Raw genomic sequence first — 22,924 nt, forward strand, 5'->3', positions numbered from 1 at the left:
GCGAGAGCAGTGATCTCGCGAGAGCACCGCCACAACTCGACTATCTCACCGCGGCAGACCATTAACCCCCCCCCCTCCACCTCCAGCCCCCGCCCAGTGGGAAATATATCAGACACAGACTACTATTGTTTACACACATTGTTTAATGTCAGTTTGTTTTATTCAACAAGTGAGATCTGGAAGAGGAATGATTCTATAGGGATAGTTTGTGATAGTCACCTTCAAGGAAACAAACAACAAAATTCACACTAAGATCTTTATCTTTTTATATCCAAACATAATATTGAAATTGTGCATTGGAGTGCCGTCACAAATGATGCAGTATCAAAACAAACCTACTAAAATTCATCATTATATAATATTTTACAAGGTGATTTCTTCCAACTACAGTGGTATATATCTTCAATATGATCACTCTCTTTGTTCAATTTTAATACATATATATCAATTTGTACTGATAAATATTGCGTTGGTGGAATATTGAAACGATATCCCTTTAAATTACTTTGCATATCTTTCACAATCGAAAAGAAACATTATTAGTGTCAAAGAAAATATTGGACAAAAAAAATAAGTCAATGAGTTTGTCATTGTTAGCTATAAATGAGTGTACATTAATTCTGTATTAAACAGAACACACCGAAACCAGTCGCTGTACTAATTCGTTAAACGTTACTGACACAAACTAATGTCAAATTAATCAGAAATTTGTGAAGATCTATTGTTTTAATATACACAGCTTGAGACGTAACATCCTTTTGTGCAATGTAATAAAGCTAGTTTAAACCGTGTTGTAGAATTATTCGCATCTTAACGTCTCAAGACCTACACAAAACCACGAAACTTGGCTACCTTAAATCAATAGTGGTTTGCTATGGGTGTATGTAGGAAGTGAGTGCCAAAAATTATTTTGTTCGTTTCACGTGGAAAATAACTATTTTTGAATAAAAAATAATGTAAAAATCTCACCTAGCTGTTAATGTTTGTTAATTCATTGCGTTGGAAAGCGTAGTGTTTTTGATCGTGGCTAGTTTCATAATGGTCAGACAGTGCAATTATGAATCATGCTGAAAGCACACTTGTTCAATAAATTAATTGTTCTTTGTGGGTTTGATTAGTTCTGAGCATGCGCACACTACCGAGAACAATGGATTTTGCCTGGTAAGTCTGCTGCCACCAAGCGTTCCAAAAGACTTCAATTCGATAAGAACTCTTCGCAATACGCTTATTCATGGTGGAAAGCACAGTGTTTTTGATCGTAACTCGTGAAGATGATTAACTAACTCGGTTATTTTTTATAAAGGTGCAATTTCCATCTAAGTTCAAATTTTCTGATTGTCTTGGTTTTCATTTTTAATCACACAGCTATACAGGTATATATTATTATGTTATTGACACTGCCATCCGGTAGCAGTAGTAGTGAAGACAATGGGCAAGTATGTTGTTAGCACGAATACTTGCATACAAACTCTTGAAGTAAGGCATATACGATAAATGCCACATACAACATGACGAAAGATACTCCCACAAATTTGTTGAGCTGGAACCGGACTCCACAGAAGACGATAAGAGTGAAGAACAGGATAGCTAGCAAGATGAAACCAAACTTGGCATGTGGTGTCATTAACAATGCTCCGGAAGCAAGCATCATCTGTTAAATCGTACCACAGGGAAACAACCATAAGTATTCTGGTTAAGCAAGATCATTTAAAGGGACACGTTGCCTTGGATCGGGCAAGATGGTCTATGAAAAGCGTTTAAACTCGTTTGTTATAAAAGGTTATGGTTGGAAAGGTGTTTTAACAGGTAGAACATTATTATCCACACAAACATGCCTCGAAATTGCGTGGTTTTCCTTATACGTCGTGAACTAACACGGTCGGCCATTTTATGGAGTCCAAAGCTATTGGCTCCACAAATCGGCGCCCCGTGTTAGTTTAGACGTATAAGGAAGAAAAAAAGATCGTTTTTACTGTTAACAATATTAAGCAGGTATTCAACATGATTTGGTGAGATTTATAGTCATTTCAATTAACTCTTTGCTGGCATTTGGAAATATGATATAGAATTATGCCTGACATGGACCAATGTTCAACAATTAATCAAACGAACAAACAAACAAACAAACAAACAAACAAACAAACAAACAAACAAACAAACAAACAAACAAACAAACAAACAAACAAACAAACAAACAAACAAACAAACAAACAAACAAACAAACAAACAAACAAACAAACAAACATACAAACAAACAAACAAACAAACAGTTTACTACATACCTCATCCGTTTCCGACAATAAGTTGATGGGTGAGCTTGTGACGAGAATGCGGATGAAGAATGGCAGTCCCAAGCCAAGATTGATATCGAAGACGTTGGATCCAATGGCATTGGATACAGCCATGTCACCAAACCCATCACGGGCAACCAAAATAGAACTCAATGCATCCTGAATCAAACAGAAGAATACAACAATGTCAGCACCAATAACACCATGCAGGAATGATGTACATTATCAAGTTAATACACGGGCTACTATTGTCCTGTGTCAAGGTGTGGTCATCTTGATTGACTTCATTCCAACTCATTGACCAAACTGAGGCTGGACGAAATAATAGTCTAGTGCCATGCGCAATGAATGTTAGCATTCATTACTGTTATGGAAACAGGGAACACGACCAAGATGGTGACAGCGTGACGAAGGTCCATGAGGTTAGTCTACCTATACGAGTCTGTTCATCATTTTCAATTTCAATTCAATTCAAACTTACATTTATTTCCATACTTCATGAAAACTGTACAAACAATCGTTCAAAGAGGAGTATAACCAATAAACAAGGCGAGTGGATATTATTTACTTTGGTTTTACCCATACACCGATGTGTGTTAGCACTGTATACTCGGTACTTTCCCGAGTCCTGTGAAAAAAATCACAGGCATATTAGTCGGGTGGGAATCGAACCCACGACCCTTGCAGTGTCTTACCAACTAGACTACCGAGGTTGCCCGGAGAGGCAGTTCGAATCCCATGTTTTGGCAGCGGGGCATCTAGAGTGGAGATTGTTGGCTTGTGCGTTGTTCTTCTTCATATACTTCCTGCTAAATATTGGATTGAACACCGTATTGTAGAACTTTTGGGGGGGAATCTACATGAAGCCCGGATGCATTCTTCTTGCAGAGCTAATTTTGACTTAACGGGCCTGTTTTCTCAGTTGAACACGTTACTCAACTGTTGAGAATCATCCTTGCAAATTTGTGACGTCAAAATTCTTATCGCATTCGCAGGAAGTGTGAACCGAGCTTCAGAAGAATTGTTCGTCCTAAAAGTTTCGAGCTGCTTTGAAATTGAATGTGGAAGACTCGAACATGAGATGTTGACTTTTCGACCGTCAGTGGAGCCAAGGTTAACAAATACAAACGCTTTGTAAAGCTGAATCGTTCATATACAAATAATACAAATAATTCTTGACAGTGGTCCAACTAGACGGTTAGAGTAGGGGTGGGGCAATGAGCTATATAGCGGACTTTAAAGGGACACGTTGCCTTGGATCGGGCGAGTTTGTATGTATAAAAAAAAGCGTTTGAAAACCGTTTGTTATAGAATCGAAATGGTTAGATCCACACAACATAAATTTGCTTCGAAATTGCATGGTTTTCCTTATTATGTCGTGAACTAACACGGCATGCCATTTTGTGGAGTCACGCAATAATTTTGAGGCATGTTTGTGTAGATCGTTTGGTGCGTTCAATTAGCTTCCCCATGGGTCGACCCTGGACTGCCACCGGTGCGTTTGAATAGCTTTGACGTCATTCCAGGGGCTCACCCGGGTCTGCCCCCAGTGCCCTGCGTGTGGAGTGGGACACTTGGGGCTGGCCCCAGGTAAACGACGCCACTACGAGAGCGGTGAGTGGTCGTTCGTTTAGCTCTTGTCAAGGGCTCACCCGAGTGAGCACCGCGGGGTAGACCCAAGGAGGCTAATCGAACGCACCCGTTATATTCTACTTTTAAAACATCGTTGCATTTTGTAACAGAACGGTTTCAAACGCTTTTCATAGACTAACTCTCCCACTCCAAGGCAACGTGCCCCTTTGTGTTCCGCATAGCGTTGTTTAAACTTACCGGCACACTTGTTCCAACTGCTACAAAGACCAGTCCCATGAAATAGTGGTCTATATTCAGTATGCAGCCAGCTCGTTCAACCATTGTTACCATACCAGTGCTTAATCCTGCAATCCATACGATTGACATCAAGAAGGATACCATGTACAAACGCCTAAAGAATAAACAAATATACACATTTTGGTTATGGATAAAGACTTGACTTTATTTACCCAGGCTGTATTAACCTTTACCCAGTCGTTTTTAATGAAACGTGCACGCGTTTAGCTGCACGTTCCGCGAGCAAAAGCGTGAACGTGAACGTCAGAAAATTGTGTCGTTTCTAGGTGATGTCGCCACTTTGGGCTTGTTGCATGCTCACGTATGGTTTCTGCACGTACGTACCTGACGTGAGAAATGGTATTGTAACTTCACGTATGGTTAAAACATGAGATTTTTACATCGACATTTTCTGACGTTCACGTTCACGTATTTGCTCACGTAACGTGCATCCAAACCTCCCTAATGAATCGTGCACAGCGCGTTACACACACATGCACTTTCCATTGTTTGTCATCAAAGATGACGGTCAATGACGTCACGTGCAATCCATCTATAATTATTCTGCTAGGCCACACACCGACAAATTAATAACAAGTATGTCTAGGATGCGTTTTATTGCACAATCTTGACAACGTTGGCAGACAATATCGAGTAGAAGAATTGTGCGCCGCCATCGTTGGCGAACGTTGGCATTCATAGGCGAACGCACTTTCTATCCGAGGTGTTGGTGGGTGGTTTTAAAATGGCCGACAACCACACGATATTTTATTTTTTGTCACGATCATAATTATACTGTGTTTCCGGTGGTTGATAACACAGTCAGGTGGAGTTGAAATGAGTACTTAATTAGTTGATGTTATGATGTGAAAGAGGACGTTCAGAATAGCAAAAACGCATCGACGCTGCATATTCAACACAAAGCGTCGCCATATTGACGTCATTGCAGGGGCGTCAATCCGTATTACGGTCAAATTGACATAAATGTTAATAGATATGTAAGTTTTAATGTTACACAGGGCCGTCCTGCCACTAGACTGTCTTCTGATCCCTTCAAATTATCAGTTCCTCGTTGTAAAACAGAATCCCATAAGTCGTTTTATTTTCAGCGGATTGTCCCCATGTGGAACCAGCTTCCGCTGTCGGTCAGATCTAGCGTGTCCTTGTCAGCATTTAAGACTCTTCTTCTCCAATTTTACAGGGACAAGTTTGCATCTGACTTTTCAGCGGATGATGTCTGCACTTGGGTGTCGCACTGCCATTGCTCTTCTTGTCGTCTGTAATTGTCAGTCCCGCCTTAAAGCGCTCCCTTCTTTTTTTTTTTTTTTTTTTTTTTTTTTTTTGTGGGTTGGGTGGTTTTTTGCTATGGGGTGGGTTTCAGGGGACATTTCTTGTGACAGGACGGCTTTGTAGAGGTGCTGGTCACCTGTTCCTCCTCGTCACTCATTGGTATTTTTTATAGCTAATTTGATTCTTTATTTCTTTATGTATCGATTTGTATTTCTATATTTTTATGCCAGTGTAAAGTCTAATAAAACTAAAACTAAAACTGAAAGGTGGGGGGCATAACATTTACGGCGTGGGGTCCAGGGCCCGCTTTAGGGCCCCGGGATTTGTTTTAGCCCGTAGATGCTCTCTGGTGCAATCTAGTGAATCTGAGGGCTGATGTTCCCCCCTCACAGATGTTGGAATTTAATGCCTATTTCAAGTTATGATGCACCTATTGTTGCTATCATGGTTATTGTACCTAAAAAGCAACTCAGTTATAGCTTCGTTATATCCATATTGTTTCTGCATTCTAATGCTCAGACGGCGTTTCATCCCTATCATCACCAGACCTAAGACACAAGTTTTATGGGGCAAATCTGTCAGAATGGAACAGAACATCTGTAAAATGTGAGCAGCAGTAGAACCTTTTGGGTTGACAGCATCTTCAAGTGCGGATCTATGAACCAAGTTTTAGGGGGAAATCTGTCGAAGAGTGAGCTCACGAATGCGAAACCTTGACGGCATAGGTCCGGGCCCGCTTAAGGGCCCGGGAAAATTTTGCATTCTAGATGCTCTGTGGTGCAATCTTAAGAGGCATACAGAACGGAACAAAACATCTGTAAAATGTGAGCAGCAGTAGAACCTTTTGGGTTGTGTGCGGATCTATGAACCAAGTTTTAGGAGGAAATACTGTCTCTTTGTGAGCATGCGAGTGTAAAACCTTAACGGCATGGTTCCGGGCCCGCTTAAGGGAAAATTTTGCATTCTAGATGCTCTGTGGTGCAATCTTAGGCCAATAAGAGGCATACAGAACGGAACAAAACATCTGTAAAATGTGAGCAGCAGTAGAACCCTTTGGGTTAACAGCATCTCCAAGTGCGAATCTATGAACCAAGTTTTAGGGGGAAATACTGTCAAAGAGTGAGCACGTACGAGTGTGAAACCTTTACGGCATGGGTCCGGGCCCGCTCAAGGGCCCGGGAAAACGTTGTTTTTATAGATGCTCTGTGGTGCAATCTTTAGGCCATTTAGCGGCCAAATGGCAAACGAAACAGAACAATGAGCTGTGTGAATATTGTGTTCCAGTGCTCCACAGTTCCACAGTGCAAAACACGACTTTCATGATAAAGGTGGTCAAACAACACGGGGAACATTATTTTTTATACTGTGTCCCCCACAGGGGGTGGGGTGGGGTAGGGGTACACGTCTCTTCCACTCTTTCAAGGGGGAGGTGCAAATCTGTCAACGATGGAGCATGCGTGTGAGAAGCCTTTACCGCTCGGGGTGCGGGCCCGATTAAGGGCCCGGGATGCAATCGACCGGGATTGCGTGATGCAATCTATGAAAGGGCCAATTTGAGGGGGGATATTTTGTCATCCTTTGCCCACAGGATTAATGCCCACATAGGGACACAAGGTTTCGTATTACACAGTGCAAAACTTGGGCTTCATGATAAAGGCGGTCAAAAAGGTGGGGGACATTTGATATTGTATCCACCACCCTCCAAAAGGTGGGGGGGGGGACATGTCCCCCTGTCCCCACCCTGATTGACGCCCATGCGTCATTGCAATGAAGGGTATCGAGAGATATGCGATGGACTTATGCTATACAACTGGTTTGTAAGGGTTGGAATAAAGAGATAGTGGTTCTGAGAAAATCCTGCTGCGGATACTTCCAAGGATTATATTGTAATTGTATAATAGTTCTTTGGGGATGGATGAAATTAGATATAGACGTTTGCTGGGATGCGTTCCACGGTAATTGTGCAAACATATTGCAACCGTTTGCGCAAACGTTTTCCATCATTTGAACGATTGGTGCGGACTTTGTGATGTCAGCATGGCGGCGCCCTGATGAAATGAAGATTTTATTAATTTTATTTTTTCAACATAGTTTTCTGTATGTAGACCTCTTTTGTAAATCATAACTTAGTTACTTCAAATCTGCAATCAACCATCGAAAATACACTGTAATTATGTTCGTGACAAGAAAACATACTGTCTGCGTGTCCGCCATTTTAAAAACCACCCGCCAAGACCTCAGAAGTACGCTCGCCTAAACGTTGCCAACGTTCGCCAACGGTCGGTGGCGGCGCACAACTCGTTCCACTGGAAATTGTTGGCGAACGTGAGCAAACGTTGGCGAACGTGAGCAAACGTTGGCAACGTGTGCGCAGCTGGAACGCACCCCTGGTATAGAAACCAACAAGTGACATTGACTTACTTGTATTTAGGATTACTGCAGTTAGGAATGGTCCATGTAAACGCACACATAAAAGGGAAGCTCACAATGAACATTGCCCATTTGAGTACGAGTCGAAGACATCCGCATCGTGATTGAAGAACTTCAGTACGGTCCGGATAGTACATGCTTATAGCTGGCAGACACGGGATAGGTTTCAAAGTCAATTCTTCCTCTATCTCTTCATCTTCCTGATCAAGTAGAAAACACAAAATGTCACTGTAGCATCCTACAATTGGACTTTTAAAAAACCCAAAGCGACGGACAACCCATGGCCAACCCAAAAACGACTGGCCGGAAATGCCTTAAAATCGACTCGGTGTTTTGACGACCGTTTAAAGGCACTGGACACTATTGTCAATTGTCAAAGACCGGTCTTCTCAGTTGGTGTATCTCAACTCATGCACAAAATAACAAACCTATGAAAATTTGAACTCAATTGGTTGTCGAAGTTGTGAGATTGGAAGAAAAGTTGTGTGCTTTCAGATGCTTGATTTCGGGACCTCAGAATCTAATTATGAGGTCTCAACATCAAATTCGTGGAAAATTACTTCTCGAAAACTACGTTACTTCAGAGGGAGATACTTCTCAAAATGTGTTATACCATCAACACCAATTAAGGTTTTATGCTATGACTATTTTGAGTAATTTACAATAGTGTCCATTGCCTTTAAAGTTCTAGATGAAAACAATAATGCTTGCTCATCCATCGTGCAATCATGTTTTCTGCTCGCTCATGTTTCAAACATACAGGTATTGATCATTTCAAGGCATGTCAATCTCAGAAGAGTAAACAAAATTGTAAGAATTACTTGTTATTTCTGCCATATTATGTTGTTCCCCATTATAGGAGTATATATTTCAGCGAGACATGTATTTCTAATCAATCAATTTACGCTCAATCTAAAACAAAGACTGATTGCATAGCAGAATATAGACCTTTTTCATGTTGACTCCAACAATAGTAAATGCTAATAATCATTTTGCAAATAGGAACCAGACTATTTTGTTCTTCCAGCCTCGGTTTGGTAACATTGATATCAATGGGAGAAATTCAAGATGGCTGTCCCGTGATAAAGGTCTATAGGCTGGGCTCATTGATGCTTTACTTACCTCAATGACTTTCTCTTTGGGTTGGTTTCCGTCTTGTGGTGGCACAACGTGTTCGTGATGCACATTACTAAAAGAGTGTCTCGTGGTTGCCTTGAGAGCAGAAGGTTCAAGATCAGAGTGCACATAGGATGGGTCAGAGGGATCAGGGATTAGTGGGGTAGGACCTTGGGCACTATGAATACCGGAATCGGCATCATTAAAACCATTAGATGGGACAATAAGGCGGGAACTACTACCAAACTCGGCCGACATACCACCTACACTCCCAGCATCACCATCCACTTCAAATGCTATATCTCTCTGCGGACTGGAAGGCTGTGAACCATTAAGCGATTCACCAATCACAATTTTACTGCTTGTGACGTCATTTTCATGAATTGCTGCCTGATTGGATCGCTTGATATCACCATAGTGATGACCAACGGGGTATTGTATAGTATTGTCATCGTTTTGTTCCATTATGACGCTTCCCGCCAAGCTACCTATTCTGCTACCTAGGCCCCCACAATGGGATCCAGATCGGGAATCGTCTTCATTCTGTCGCTTCACATCATTCTGTGATGATGTCTAAATATGAGCAATGCATCGCAAGGTATGTATCAGGCGAGAAGGTATGAAGGTAGGGGTATGTAGGGTTGGGTTACATATACAGAGAGACATGGTGCAAAAACAAAGGCCAGAAAAGAGTAATAACAAAGTGCAAGTTACAACAACAAAGGAAGGTAAGGGTAAAAGCAAACAAAAACACAAAATTATTAATTATCAACATTGTTATATCAATTTTGTTGATAAATGGTGGCAATATGCGTGGGCCTATTATCCCCTATTACCTCCCAACCTTAACCCTCAACTGTCAAAGTCATTTTGAGAAATGGAGGTTTTTCGTGGCCCAAACCGAACAGGTAAATATCACGGCTCGGTATTTCAAATCATGTAACATGATATTTATATAATAATAAATTTATAAACAACTGTCTAGTCTCAACAACAAACAAACAAATCTTCGTCTTTCCACCAGCCCACAATTTTTTACAAAGTTAATAGAACTCATGTAAAGTTGGTTTGTTTACTCTTTGTTTCTCTCAGTCAGAGGTAATCTCACGGCAATGGAAGACTTTAGAACGCTAGGTGGCAGCAGACTTAACAGGTAAATATTTATCGTTTACGTAGTTCTGAGCGTGCGCACATTACCGAGAACAATGGATTGTACCTGGTAAGTCTGCTGCCACCAAGCGTCCCAAAAGCCTGCCATTATCTCAAACTCATACCTATCAGCTTACAACATATAACAAAATTGGTCCCCCGTTTATGTTTGGATGGTTGAGTTTGTACTTACAAAGTTAGCGGCGAGTTCTCCGTGTTTGACATGATGGAATATATGCTTATTGGAAGCTGATGGTGGTACTCCTGCGATAGACTTGTTGGATATCACAGACATCTTTCTATCACTCTGTATACAATAGGAAACACGTCATAAACACAGATACTGCAACATTTCCCAGTTCCGCTTAAAATTTTGATGTGATGATCAGGAATTTTCACAAAAATATCGGATATTGGTGATGATACATCTACATGTACTTAAAATTGTAATAACAAATAATTAAGCTTTAAAGCCGTTATACACTTTCGGTACAGAAAAAAAAAGTTCACAGATTTACAAATAATTTACAGGGTTTATACAGAAGGTGGTGGTGAAAGACTTTTCTTGAAATATTGTTCCATGAAATGCTTTACTTTTTGAGAAAACATTAAAACAATATCATTTCTCGATAGCGAGAATTACGGATTTATTTTAAACACATGTCATGACACGGCGAAACGCGCGGAAACAAGAGTGTGTTTTCCCGTTATTTTCTCCCGACTCCGATGACCGATTGAGCCTAAATTTTAACAGGTTTGTTATTTTATATATAAGTTGTGATACACGAAGTGTGGGCCTTGGACAATACTGTGTCCACTGGCTTTAAAGACACTATATTATGTCTTTAAGACACATATATTATTACATTAAAGACAAGAAGGTGTCCAGACATAACTGGGCATCTTTAGCAATTCTCAAAGACCAGCCTTCTCACTTGGTGTATCTCAACAACAGATCTGTGAAAAATTTACCTCAAAATTGGTCATCGACTTTGCGAGATAATAATGAAAGAAAAAACACCAATGTCACACGAAGTTGTGTGCTTTCATGCTTGATTTCGGAACCTCAAAATCTAAATCGGAGGTCTCGAAATCAAATTCCTGAAAAAAACAACTTCTTTCTCGAAAACTACGTTACTTCAGAGGGAGCGGTTTCTCACAATGTTTTATACTATCAATAGCTCCCCGTTGCTTGTTACCAAGTAAGCTTTTATGCTAACAGTTATTTTGAGTAATCAACAATAGTGTCCACTGCCTTTAAGAGAAGAATTTGTTTACGTTCTCCCTTACATTGCTATAAATACCTTAAAACTACAAACTCTTGCTATGTTTGAAAACAAGGGGACATGCCCTTATGTTATGAATAAGGTAACTTACATGAACAGATGTATGTTTTTGTAGCTGAACTGCTGGTGTGAATGCCTCGTCTCCAGATGTTACTACTTTAGTTGATGATCCAGCCATGTCATCTTGACCGAGCCCAGACTCAATGGGCTCCACTTGACCTCGACGGCATCTTTTGCTAATAATAAATCAAACCAATATCATACTTAGCAAATCCTTTCGATCTTTGCACGATCCGAACAAAGAAAAAGATGAGTTTGTTTAACATATAAGGAGCGGGCAACTAAACTGGTGAGAATGGAATGTATGTTGGTGGGTATCATTTGAATGATTTTCTTCATAAATAACAACCATGGAGCAATGGTTCATCTGTTGGTACTAGTATGTATGGGCTTTTCGATAAGCTTCAATGTAATTGCTGTTATCCCAGTAGTTTAAGCAAACATATAACTCGAGCGCGTTTATCCTTCAAATGGCCGTTTGAGACCAATACGAGCCGTTTAAGGCCAACTGGGTCCGTTTGAGACCAACTAGGTCCATTTGACCAACTAGGTCCGTTTATGACCACAGTGGGTCCGTTTATGACCAACTGGAGCCGTTTTCGCCGACGAAAATACAACCCTCCTCTACCTTCAATTGTTTTAGGCAACACTCAGAGCCTCAGAAATAAACTTGATGAGCTGAAAGCCTGCACAAGCTACCGCTACGAATTCAGAGACAGTTGTTTAATGTGCTTTAGCGAGACCTGGTTCAACGACACGAATACCACTTTTGATACGAGCATTGATGGTTTTTCATCTGAACGATTGGACAGGACCGCAGAGTCTGGCAAATCTATCGGAGGTGACGTATGTATATATGTTAACAAGAACTGGTGTACCAACGTATCTGTTGTAGAACGCTTATGCTCACCTGACATTGAACTACTCACGGTTGGGTTGAGACCCCACTACCTTCCAAGAGAATTTAACCAAATTTTTGTGACAACTGTTTATATAAGCCCTTTTGCAGTTGCGGATATTGCTTCGTATAAAATTGCCGAACTTATAAATAATCTTGAAACACGGGCTCCTGATGCGGTGAAGCTTGTTTTGGGAGACTTCAATCACTGTGAACTAAGTAATATACTTCCTCACTATGACCAATATGTGAAGGTTCCAACCAGGAAAGATAAAATGTTGGATAAATTTTAGGGCAACATCGGAAAGGCCTAAAAGGCACATGGGAAGGCTGGTCTGGGCCTCTCTGACCACAAGGCACATGGGAAGGCTGGTCTCGGCCTCTCTGACCACAAGGCACATGGGCAGGCTGGTCTCGGCCTCTCTGACCACAAGGCACATGGGAAGGCTGGTCTCGGCCTCTCTGACCACAAGGCACATGGGCAGGCTGGTCTCGGCCTCTCTGACCACAAGGCACATGGGAAGGCTGGTCTCGGACTCTCTGACCTAAAGGCACGTGGGAAGGCTGGTCTCGGCCTCTCTGACCACAAGGCACATGGGAAGGCTGGTCTGGGCCTCTCTGACCACAAGGCACATGGGAAGGCTGGTCTCGGCCTCTCTGACCACAAGGCACATGGGCAGGCTGGTCTCGGCCTCTCTGACCACAAGGCACATGGGAAGGCTGGTCTCGGCCTCTCTGACCACAAGGCACATGGGCAGGCTGGTCTCGGCCTCTCTGACCACAAGGCACATGGGAAGGCTGGTCTGGGCCTCTCTGACCACAAGGCACATGGGAAGGCTGGTCTGGGCCTCTCTGACCACAAGGCACATGGGAAGGCTGGTCTCGGCCTCTCTGACCACAAGGCACATGGGCAGGCTGGTCTCGGCCTCTCTGACCACAAGGCACATGGGAAGGCTGGTCTGGGCCTCTCTGACCACAAGGCACATGGGAAGGCTGGTCTGGGCCTCTCTGACCACAAGGCACATGGGAAGGCTGGTCTCGGCCTCTCTGACCACAAGGCACATGGGAAGGCTGGTCTGGGCCTCTCTGACCACAAGGCACATGGGAAGGCTGGTCTCGGCCTCTCTGACCACAAGGCACATGGGAAAGCTGGTCTCGGCCTCTCTGACCACAAGGCACATGGGAAGGCTGGTCTCAGCCTCTCTGACCACAAGGCACATGGGAAGGCTGGTCTCGGCCTCTCTGACCACAAGGCACATGGGAAGGCTGGTCTGGGCCTCTCTGACCACAAGGCACATGGGAAGGCTGGTCTGGGCCTCTCTGACCACAAGGCACATGGGAAGGCTGGTCTGGGCCTCTCTGACCACAAGGCACATGGGAAGGCTGGTCTCGGCCTCTCTGACCACAAGGCACATGGGAAGGCTGGTCTGGGCCTCTCTGACCACAAGGCACATGGGAAGGCTGGTCTGGGCCTCTCTGACCACAAGGCACATGGGAAGGCTGGTCTCGGACTCTCTGACCACAAGGCACGTGGGAAGGCTGGTCTCGGCCTCTCTGACCACAAGGCACATGGGAAGGCTGGTCTGGGCCTCTCTGACCACAAGGCACATGGGAAGGCTGGTCTCGGACTCTCTGACCACAAGGCACGTGGGAAGGCTGGTCTCGGCATCTCTGACCACAAGGCACATGGGAAGGCTGGTCTGGGCCTCTCTGACCACAAGGCACATGGGAAGGCTGGTCTGGGCCTCTCTGACCACAAGGCACATGGGAAGGCTGGTCTCGGCCTCTCTGACCACAAGGCACATGGGAAGGCTGGTCTGGGCCTCTCTGACCACAAGGCACATGGGAAGGCTGGTCTCGGCCTCTCTGACCACAAGGCACATGGGAAGGCTGGTCTGGGCCTCTCTGACCACAAGGCACATGGGAAGGCTGGTCTGGGCCTCTCTGACCACAAGGCACATGGGAAGGCTGGTCTGGGCCTCTCTGACCACAAGGCACATGGGAAGGCTGGTCTCGGACTCTCTGACCACAAGGCACGTGGGAAGGCTGGTCTCGGCCTCTCTGACCACAAGGCACATGGGAAGGCTGGTCTGGGCCTCTCTGACCACAAGGCACATGGGAAGGCTGGTCTCGGCCTCTCTGACCACAAGGCACATGGGAAGGCTGGTCTCGGCCTCTCTGACCACAAGGCACATGGGAAGGCTGGTCTCGGCCTCTCTGACCACAAGGCACATGGGAAGGCTGGTCTGGGCCTCTCTGACCACAAGGCACATGGGAAGGCTGGTCTGGGCCTCTCTGACCACAAGGCACATGGGAAGGCTGGTCTCGGCCTCTCTGACCACAAGGCACATGGGAAGGCTGGTCTCGGCCTCTCTGACCACAAGGCACATGGGAAGGCTGGTCTCGGCCTCTCTGACCACAAGGCACATGGGCTGGCTGGTCTCGGCCTCTCTGACCACAAGGCACATGGGAAGGCTGGTCTCGGCCTCTCTGACCACAAGGCACATGGGAAGGCTGGTCTGGGCCTCTCTGACCACAAGGCACATGGGAAGGCTGGTCTGGGCCTCTCTGACCACAAGGCACATGGGAAGGCTGGTCTCGGCCTCTCTGACCACAAGGCACATGGGAAGGCTGGTCTCGGCCTCTCTGACCACAAGGCACATGGGAAGGCTGGTCTCGGCCACTCTGACCACAAGGCACATGGGAAGGCTGGTCTCGGCCTCTCTGACCACAACATTATTCATCTTCTTCCTGTTTATAAACAAAAATTGAAACAACAAAAACCTACCATCGTAAGAACCAGGAAGTGGACAAAAGAAAACACTGCTACTCTCCGAGGATGTTTTGAATGCACAGATTGGGATGTTTTTTTCGGCCATAACACTATTGATGAAGCTACAGAAGCAGTGGTCGACTACCTTCAGTTTTGTGAAAATTTGGTCATTCCTGAGGTGGAACATAAAATATTTCCAAACAACAAACCATGGATAACCAAAGATATTCGTTGCCTTCTGGAAAGGAAACATAAAGCTTTCCGTGATGGAGATCTTACTGAAAAGCGGAGAGTGCGGAGGGAAATAACTAAACATATTCGTCTAAGCAAGAAGAAATATGGCAAAACCATCGAGGACAATTTCAGACAGCACGACTCCAAAAAAGCTTGGGCAGGGTTGAAGTCCATCACTGGAATTGGTAAGAGAAACAACACCTTTATTCCATCCAGTGACCCTAGCACCTTCGCCAATGAACTTAATCAGTTCTACACCCGTTTTGATGACTTTGATTTTCGCCTAATCAACAACAACCTTTGCGACGATCTGCGGAGCCAGGTAAACGACTCAAATAGGATTGAGCTCAGCGTTCAAACGATTGAGAAAACCTTCAAGCGTATCAAGGGCAACAAGGCATCAGGTCCTGATGGCGTTTCTGGGAGAATTCTGAAATCCTGCTATCAAGAACTGTCTTCTGTATTTCAAAGACTGTTTCAGTGGTCTCTTGACTATAACATAATTCCAAAAATTTGGAAAACTTCAACTGTCATACCGATTCCTAAAATACCCAAACCTACTTTTTTTTTTTTTTTTCCATCTTCTGTTTGTCCTGGTTCGCTGGCATCCACTGAAAGTTTGTGTAGGCCTCCTTTGTACTTGTGCCTTTAAATTGCTCCTTTACCTTCGATGGTTTTAATTTGTTGGTCGTCGCCTTTGTATTTTTTTCTTTTTTTTTTCTTTTTTGATGGTTGTAAATTTCTCTGTGTAATTTGTACCGTTTATCTTTTTATGGTTCTTCCTTTCTTTTTACCATTTTATCTCCTTTAAGTGTTTTTATTGTAAGATGCACACTGGAAAACAATGTTCATGTTTTTTAACGTGACGTTTATTAAAATTAAAATTTTTAATTTTTCTTTTAAACTGGGTCCGTTTATAAGACCAACTGGAGCCATTTAAGACCAACTGGGTCCGTTTAAGACCACACGGGTCCGTTTAAGACCAACTAGTTCCGTATATGACCAAGTGTAGCCGTTTAAGACCTACTGGAACAGTTTAAGACCAAAAACTGGAGCCATTTAAGACCAACTGGGTAAGTTTAAGACCAAATATGGAGCCGCTTAAGACCAACTAGAGTTGTATAAGACTGGTTGGGCCAAGACCGGCTGATGGAGCCGTTTAAGATTGGCTGGGCCGTTTAAGACCGGCTGGACCGTTTAAGACCGGCTGGATCGTTTAAGACCGGCTGGATCAATTAAGACCGGCTGAACCGTTTAAGATTGGATGAAGTCAACACAGAGTGTCTCGAGTCGTATATAAGACCAGTTGCAACCAAATCACCTTTCGCGGCTTTCATTACACTGTTTTAATAAATGAATGTGATTATTAATTTCTTACCACGACAAGTTCATGATTCTGCTGTTAAGCTTCATTAGAACAATGTAAGCAACATAGAGGCCTAGAAGAATGATTGCTTCATATATTTCAATCACGCCATCCCATGCAAAGATGATGAAGCAGATGATGGATATACCGTAACTTATACAGTCACGAACCAATGGGCGCCAGTCCAGCTTCAACACCTGTGACAATCATAAGAATGGGCAAGTATTAGAGCATCAGCTGAAATCATATTGAACCATATTCTGGCATTTTAGGGGTTTTATGGACATTTTTGTGAAAATCAGGTAAAACTTGACACTATAAAAGTTGCTAGACATAGCTGAAATTGCATTAGAGCCCAAAATGTTTACGTGTACATGTATAGGGCGTGCTTCCTTTAGTTATTAAAACACGCGAGTGGCACTGTAGCTAGTTCACTGTAGATTTTCAATATTAAAATCCTTATGGATTTCGGTGACGTGGAGGCGGGTTTACCAATATAGCAATTAATAAAAATACTTTTGTACAAGCTCTGAATTAAACCTTCCATCAACAAGGTCAGCAGGTACACACGCTTAATTGGGTAAGTTGCCAAATAATCCTTAATTCTTGCTCAATAATTCTCGAAAAGACAATTTATTCTTCAATACAGCTCCTATATGCTTTGGAACCAACTGCCCTGTGATGTCAGAGAAGCAGTGTCTACTTCGGTCTCCAAGCGGTCTCTCAAAACGTTTTTATTTCCCACTGAGTGCAACTACATGTAGTTGTTTTCTTTTGCTGTATTTTCTACTTATGTTAATTTGTTTTTCTTGTGAGGCGCTGTGTTCATTGTAGAGCGCCATAGAAGTGTTTACTAATATTATTCTTTATTAGTAGGACTAAGTTTTGCAGTTTTCTATAAAAACACAAAGCACTCTATACACAACTAATAGAGCCATGCAGCAATGACCTCTAAAAGCTCCAAACTCTCTAAGATCGCCATTCTACCTCGGATGTTGTCAAGCAGGGCAATTATGCACAGATAGTTGAAGTACCATGTCAGATGATACACAAATTGTCGATAACCCATGAACAAATATCCTTCATTTTTATCTTCAATTACCTGGCCAGCAAGTGCAGCGGTTAGGGCTATGATGATTAGTATGTTGAAGACAGCTGAGCCCACTATAGTTCCCACTCCAACATCACTCTCTTTAGATACCCCTATGATGGAGATGAACAGCTCTGGGGCGGATGATCCAGCAGCCATGAATGTGGCGCCCGCAACGTCCTCTGAAAGCTCCAATCTCTCGGAGATTGCCTCCAATGAAGGTACGAAGAAATCATCGCAGATAATTGCTAGCGCTGCAAGTAACAAAAGCATAACACATTAACAAAAGAATAAATATAAAGGCGCTGCACATAGGGGTTTTATGCAATTGGTACTTATGTCTTCAGGGTTTTATTCATATAACATCCACAGGACACATCTTATCGATCGGTTTAAAGAATATTTTGTACACTACATGATAACACGCTAAAACATAATAGGGACATGGGTGTGTCATTCACAGCGTTTTTATTTATTATCTCTAATATAATTTTGTCGGTTCATTACTCGGCCATACGTCAATGACGTCACTGCTAATGACCCCTCCTGACCTTACCAATCATAAACACGCCATTTTTCTTATGGATTTATTATTATTATTTGGTATGCTTTCAGTGTTGTAATAAGAAAGCCGTGGGTTGTGATGCGCTGTACTGACCTCTAACCATGTCTACACAGGATGCATTGTCTAAGATACCCACTCACACATCTGCTTCCTTTATAAATATAATAGCACCATCCAAGCTTGCCTCCAAAACGTTTAAATCCGACATGACATTCGCAGCAGATTTGCATTCATTTCGGTTCATATGTAAAATGTCAGGGTCACTTTGTATTAAACAAATTTGCCAATACACTCAAAATAAATTTTATAAATAGAAGACTACATGGTACTGCATACGGCAATTGTCTTGAAGACTAAAGGATGCACATGTAAGTGTTCAATACACTCATGACGATAGTGATGTGTTCAAGCTCGGTTTTTTATGGGCTTGCTTGCCTGAATGTGGTATGATTTCTGTATGGTATTGTTGTCTTGTCATGTCAAATCATAATGCAATGCCTGTATTCGTAGATAATCTAATTATACTGTGTTTGATTGTCTATTTCGCTATTAATGGAAAACGCCCGTCCGTACCTCCTCCTGCCTTTAAATCACTTAACTTAAAGGCAGTGGACACAGACTATTGGTGATTACTCAAAATAGTGATTAGCATAAAACCTTAATTGGTAACGGGTAATGGGGAGAGGTTGATAGTATAAAGCATTGTGAGAAACGGCTCCCTCTGAAAGAAAGTAGTTTTCGAGAAGAAGTAATTTTCATGAATTTGATTTCGAGACCTCAATTACATTTCTGGGTCCTGAAATCAAGCATTTCAGAGCACACAACTTCATGTGACAACTGGGTTTTTTTTCTTTCAAAGTTATCTCGCAACTTCGACGACCAATGAGTTCAAAATGTTCACAGGTTTGTTATTTTATGCATATATTGAGATACACACAAAGAGAGAAGACTGGTCTTTGACAATTACCAATAGTGTCCAGTGTCTTTAAAAATGTATGTCTCATAATTATTATGCATCTATTAATTGTTGACTTACATATGAAGAGTACGAAGATGAGAATGATATAGATGGTGACGAATAACGCAGGAACATGGTTCACCTCATACAAAGTGCTACATGAATCGACAACTGTAGCATTGGTATCTCCAGTACTCAGAAGCTGCCTGGTGTTGTACAGGCTCGGCTCTATCAGGGTAAAATAAATACAAGAAAAGTAACATTAGTGTAGAGTTGGGTTGTACAATGGGTTGTGGTGGGGTTGGGAAGGGGTTTGAGTGGGATTGGGGTGGGCACATTGACGTTTAGTTCTTGTGGGCCACAGTAAAAGGTTAAAGCTATGGAATAACATTTTTGAGGAATTTCATGTCTCCCCTATCAAATGCTGATTTAATTTGGTATATTTAATAGGGATGGTTTACTGTACCAAATAAAGAGTCATTCATAAAACATGAGTTAAAAATTAACATCAAGTATTATTATAAAACAAATAACCATTGAAAACAACTTCAAATGCGGGTTGTGGGTTAGTACAATTGGCAAAATGGCAATAGTCATGAGGTCCAATGCGAAAACGTTGGTGCCCACTTTGTAATCGATGAGAAAGTTGCGATGATATTTTCATTGGTAGCACTGAAAAGCAGAAATTCCATTCCTCTTTTCAATCCTTACAGTCTTGCTTTCAAAAGAAGGTTGTTTCCGTCAAACTTCAACATTTCCCCAGGTTACATATCTGATAAGAAAACGTGTTGATCCTTCATAAGGAAATGAGCTCAAAAATAATCATTTCCTTTTTAATAACTTTTGATATTCCCCACCACCATTTTTTAAATTTCGATTACAACTTGCAATTTCTACAACTGTTTATTTTTTTTATGATTCCGGCCTTTGACACATTTAGAGGTAACATACGGAAATGAAGAATATTTAAATAAATGTTATTTTCAATCTAGAAAAAATACCCTAAAAAGATAACAAAGATCAGAGATATACGCTGAAGTTTAGTCAGTTAGCTAGTGGCCTGGAGGTCCTCGCCTGACTAGCGAGCCAAAGCGAAAACGAATAGGACGTGTGGTTGAGTTGTCTAAAAAAAATAGTGCTATTTTATAACGCATCCTTTGCACCAATAAGCTCCTATCTCCATAGACTTTAGTAAAACCAAGACACATTATCCAGACAAGATTTCCTCCAAGACACATGATATTTCCTTAATTACCGAAAAGGAGATGAACCTGACAGCATATACTGTCAAATTATAATAAAGTATTGTCAGACAAACTACATTGTTGTATGTTGTCCGTGAGCAAGAAACAGTCGTAGACCTACACTAAATTATGTCACCTCGCAATCATCAATATGTAGACCTTGTTGTAATTGACATACTCCAATCAATAGAATGTCCTTAACAACTACTGACAGAATATCTTGCAATGCTGTTTCATTGAGGTCGGATTGTGTACCTAGGTGTAAGTATTTACACATTATAGTGTGCTGCTACCGTGATCCCATAAGATCAATCAATCTGCACAATCCATATTATTGCGTGTAAATAAGAGAAGACTATCCCTATAGGGCATTATGCTGTCAGTATTAAGATGTTCTTTAAGTAAAAAGGGATTGTGTGAACTAATCCCTACCAACGGTGTGCCTGAATGAGTCCAATGAATCAACAGCTAGTGATAAAGGCAACTCTTGCAATTGATCTCACTATAGCAGTGATGCTAGAATCCTTGTTCGTCCCGTAATACAAATAGGCCTACAAGTAATACACTCATCTTTTGAAACTTTGCAAAGAATCCAAATATGAAAAATGTGTATTTCCATTTCTGCTGTATATGAGACATTTCAAGGTGTGGTACAAAATATATATGTGGTTTGTAGTAACAACATGTGTGTATCTTCTTGCAAGGTACAGTTTGTTCTTTAAACAACTGTTTGCTAAATATTCTACTATCGCGGAGTATAGATGTTTCGGGGTTTTCGGGAGACTTCTCAGTTCTTAAAAGATCTGTCCTGCTTATTAACAACTTGTCTTGAAAATTGGCTGGGACTACCACTTAAGCTTATAGGATCGTTTTATACTGCACTGCGGAGTGAATACCGCAAACCATAAAGAAAATCGCATTTTTTTTATTCTGACCTGCGTTAGATGCTCCCACACTAGATGAAGCGAAGATTAGGGTGGAGGTTGCAAAAATACCAAAGAGAATACCAATCCGAACCAACCATCTTGTACCGAGTTTCTTGGTATTCGGCCTGGTAAGCATGATGTCACTGGTGCCCATGGGTCTTTGTGGTAGACATGGGTACAACTCCGTAGATCTCATTTCTGTGCCAACAAATACACACAATCATTAGTATACAGTTTGTATGTTGTTTGCATTCCGTATTATTAATAATGTCAATGTCAATATGACGTTTATTTCATACTCTTTTTGGAAAATAGTTCAATTTTAGAATTAATCAGATAGAAAGGTAACAAAATCAAAACCGCAAAAAACTATTCAAAATTGATACAAAGTAAAAGCACATAATAAATAAACAACTAAGAATTAACTACGTACAAGAGAGGAGCACGAGCATGGGGCTGTTAGAGCATTAGAGTAAGCCGAGGCTTGTAGACAACAGCCTTTATACAGACACACAAACAAACAAACAGCAGCGATGACGAAACAAGGACAAGACAGACAAAACTAACAATGACATTACAAAATGCCGACGACAAAATACAAAGAATAAAAGTGCGAGGCTAACTGAAGACGACAAAGTAGATAGATAAGTAGTGAAAGAGAGAAAAGGCTATAAATAATAATGAACAAATTTATTATAATAACAATGAAAACAATACAAATTGGGTGAACGGCTTATCTGAACGTATGCAAGTACAAGAGGCCGACAAGAGAATTTTAAGCATCGTAGAAAATGAAAATTGCACAGTTGTCTCAACTATGTTCATTCAATGGATGTTACATTGAGAGCGAGGTCGTAATTTATTTATTTATTTTATTTATTTTAAATAGACATACACAGTGATTACACACACTGGACAGTGGCTGTCGGGGTAAAATACAACAGTACATGTATAAAATTGCCAACGATAAAGTATAATTATAATATAAATAGGAGATTGCACTCAAAAAGCGTTTAAAATCACACATTTTGAAAACATTAAAACAAAAGCAAATGAGAGCATTTCACGACATTAAAAGTTAAGTCCAACTCAATTTGTGATCGGTGTTTTTTGTCAAACATATCAAGTCTAAAGATTAAAAATAAATAAATCAAACAAGTTAGCAAATCAACAAATCAAAGAGAAGTAAACTCTGATGCGATGCGATGCGGGTATCCGTTTTTATCGGAGTATAATAATATCCAGATCCAGACGAAGATCAGGGAATGTCTAAGTTTGTAGAATTGACAAGCTTGTTGGTGAAACTGTACACAACATACGAACTGTATTGTAGTACAGACCGCATATACATTCAAGATTTTCCATTCGATTAGGCTCGG

The 22,924-nt window shown here is 41.8% G+C and overlaps 1 protein-coding gene across 1 annotated transcript; it reads right to left on the reverse strand.

The window, feature by feature from the left end:
- Positions 1 to 75: 75 nt before the first annotated feature.
- Positions 76 to 21,988, reverse strand: LOC117299014 (sodium/potassium/calcium exchanger 4-like). Its single transcript, XM_033782430.1, has 12 exons — positions 21,979 to 21,988; positions 21,555 to 21,743; positions 19,454 to 19,603; positions 17,865 to 18,106; positions 16,775 to 16,959; positions 11,523 to 11,667; positions 10,339 to 10,452; positions 9,003 to 9,569; positions 7,872 to 8,080; positions 4,122 to 4,275; positions 2,283 to 2,450; positions 76 to 1,651 (listed from the first exon to the last, which is right to left on the reverse strand). The coding sequence occupies exons 2-12, from the start codon at positions 21,739 to 21,741 to the stop codon at positions 1,445 to 1,447; spliced, it is 2,328 nt and encodes a 775-aa protein (XP_033638321.1). The 5' UTR covers positions 21,742 to 21,743; positions 21,979 to 21,988; the 3' UTR covers positions 76 to 1,444.
- Positions 21,989 to 22,924: the final 936 nt, after the last annotated feature.

Source organism: Asterias rubens, chromosome 13 (genome assembly GCF_902459465.1).
Source record: "Asterias rubens chromosome 13, eAstRub1.3, whole genome shotgun sequence".
Classification (NCBI taxonomy): Eukaryota; Metazoa; Echinodermata; class Asteroidea; order Forcipulatida; family Asteriidae; genus Asterias; species Asterias rubens.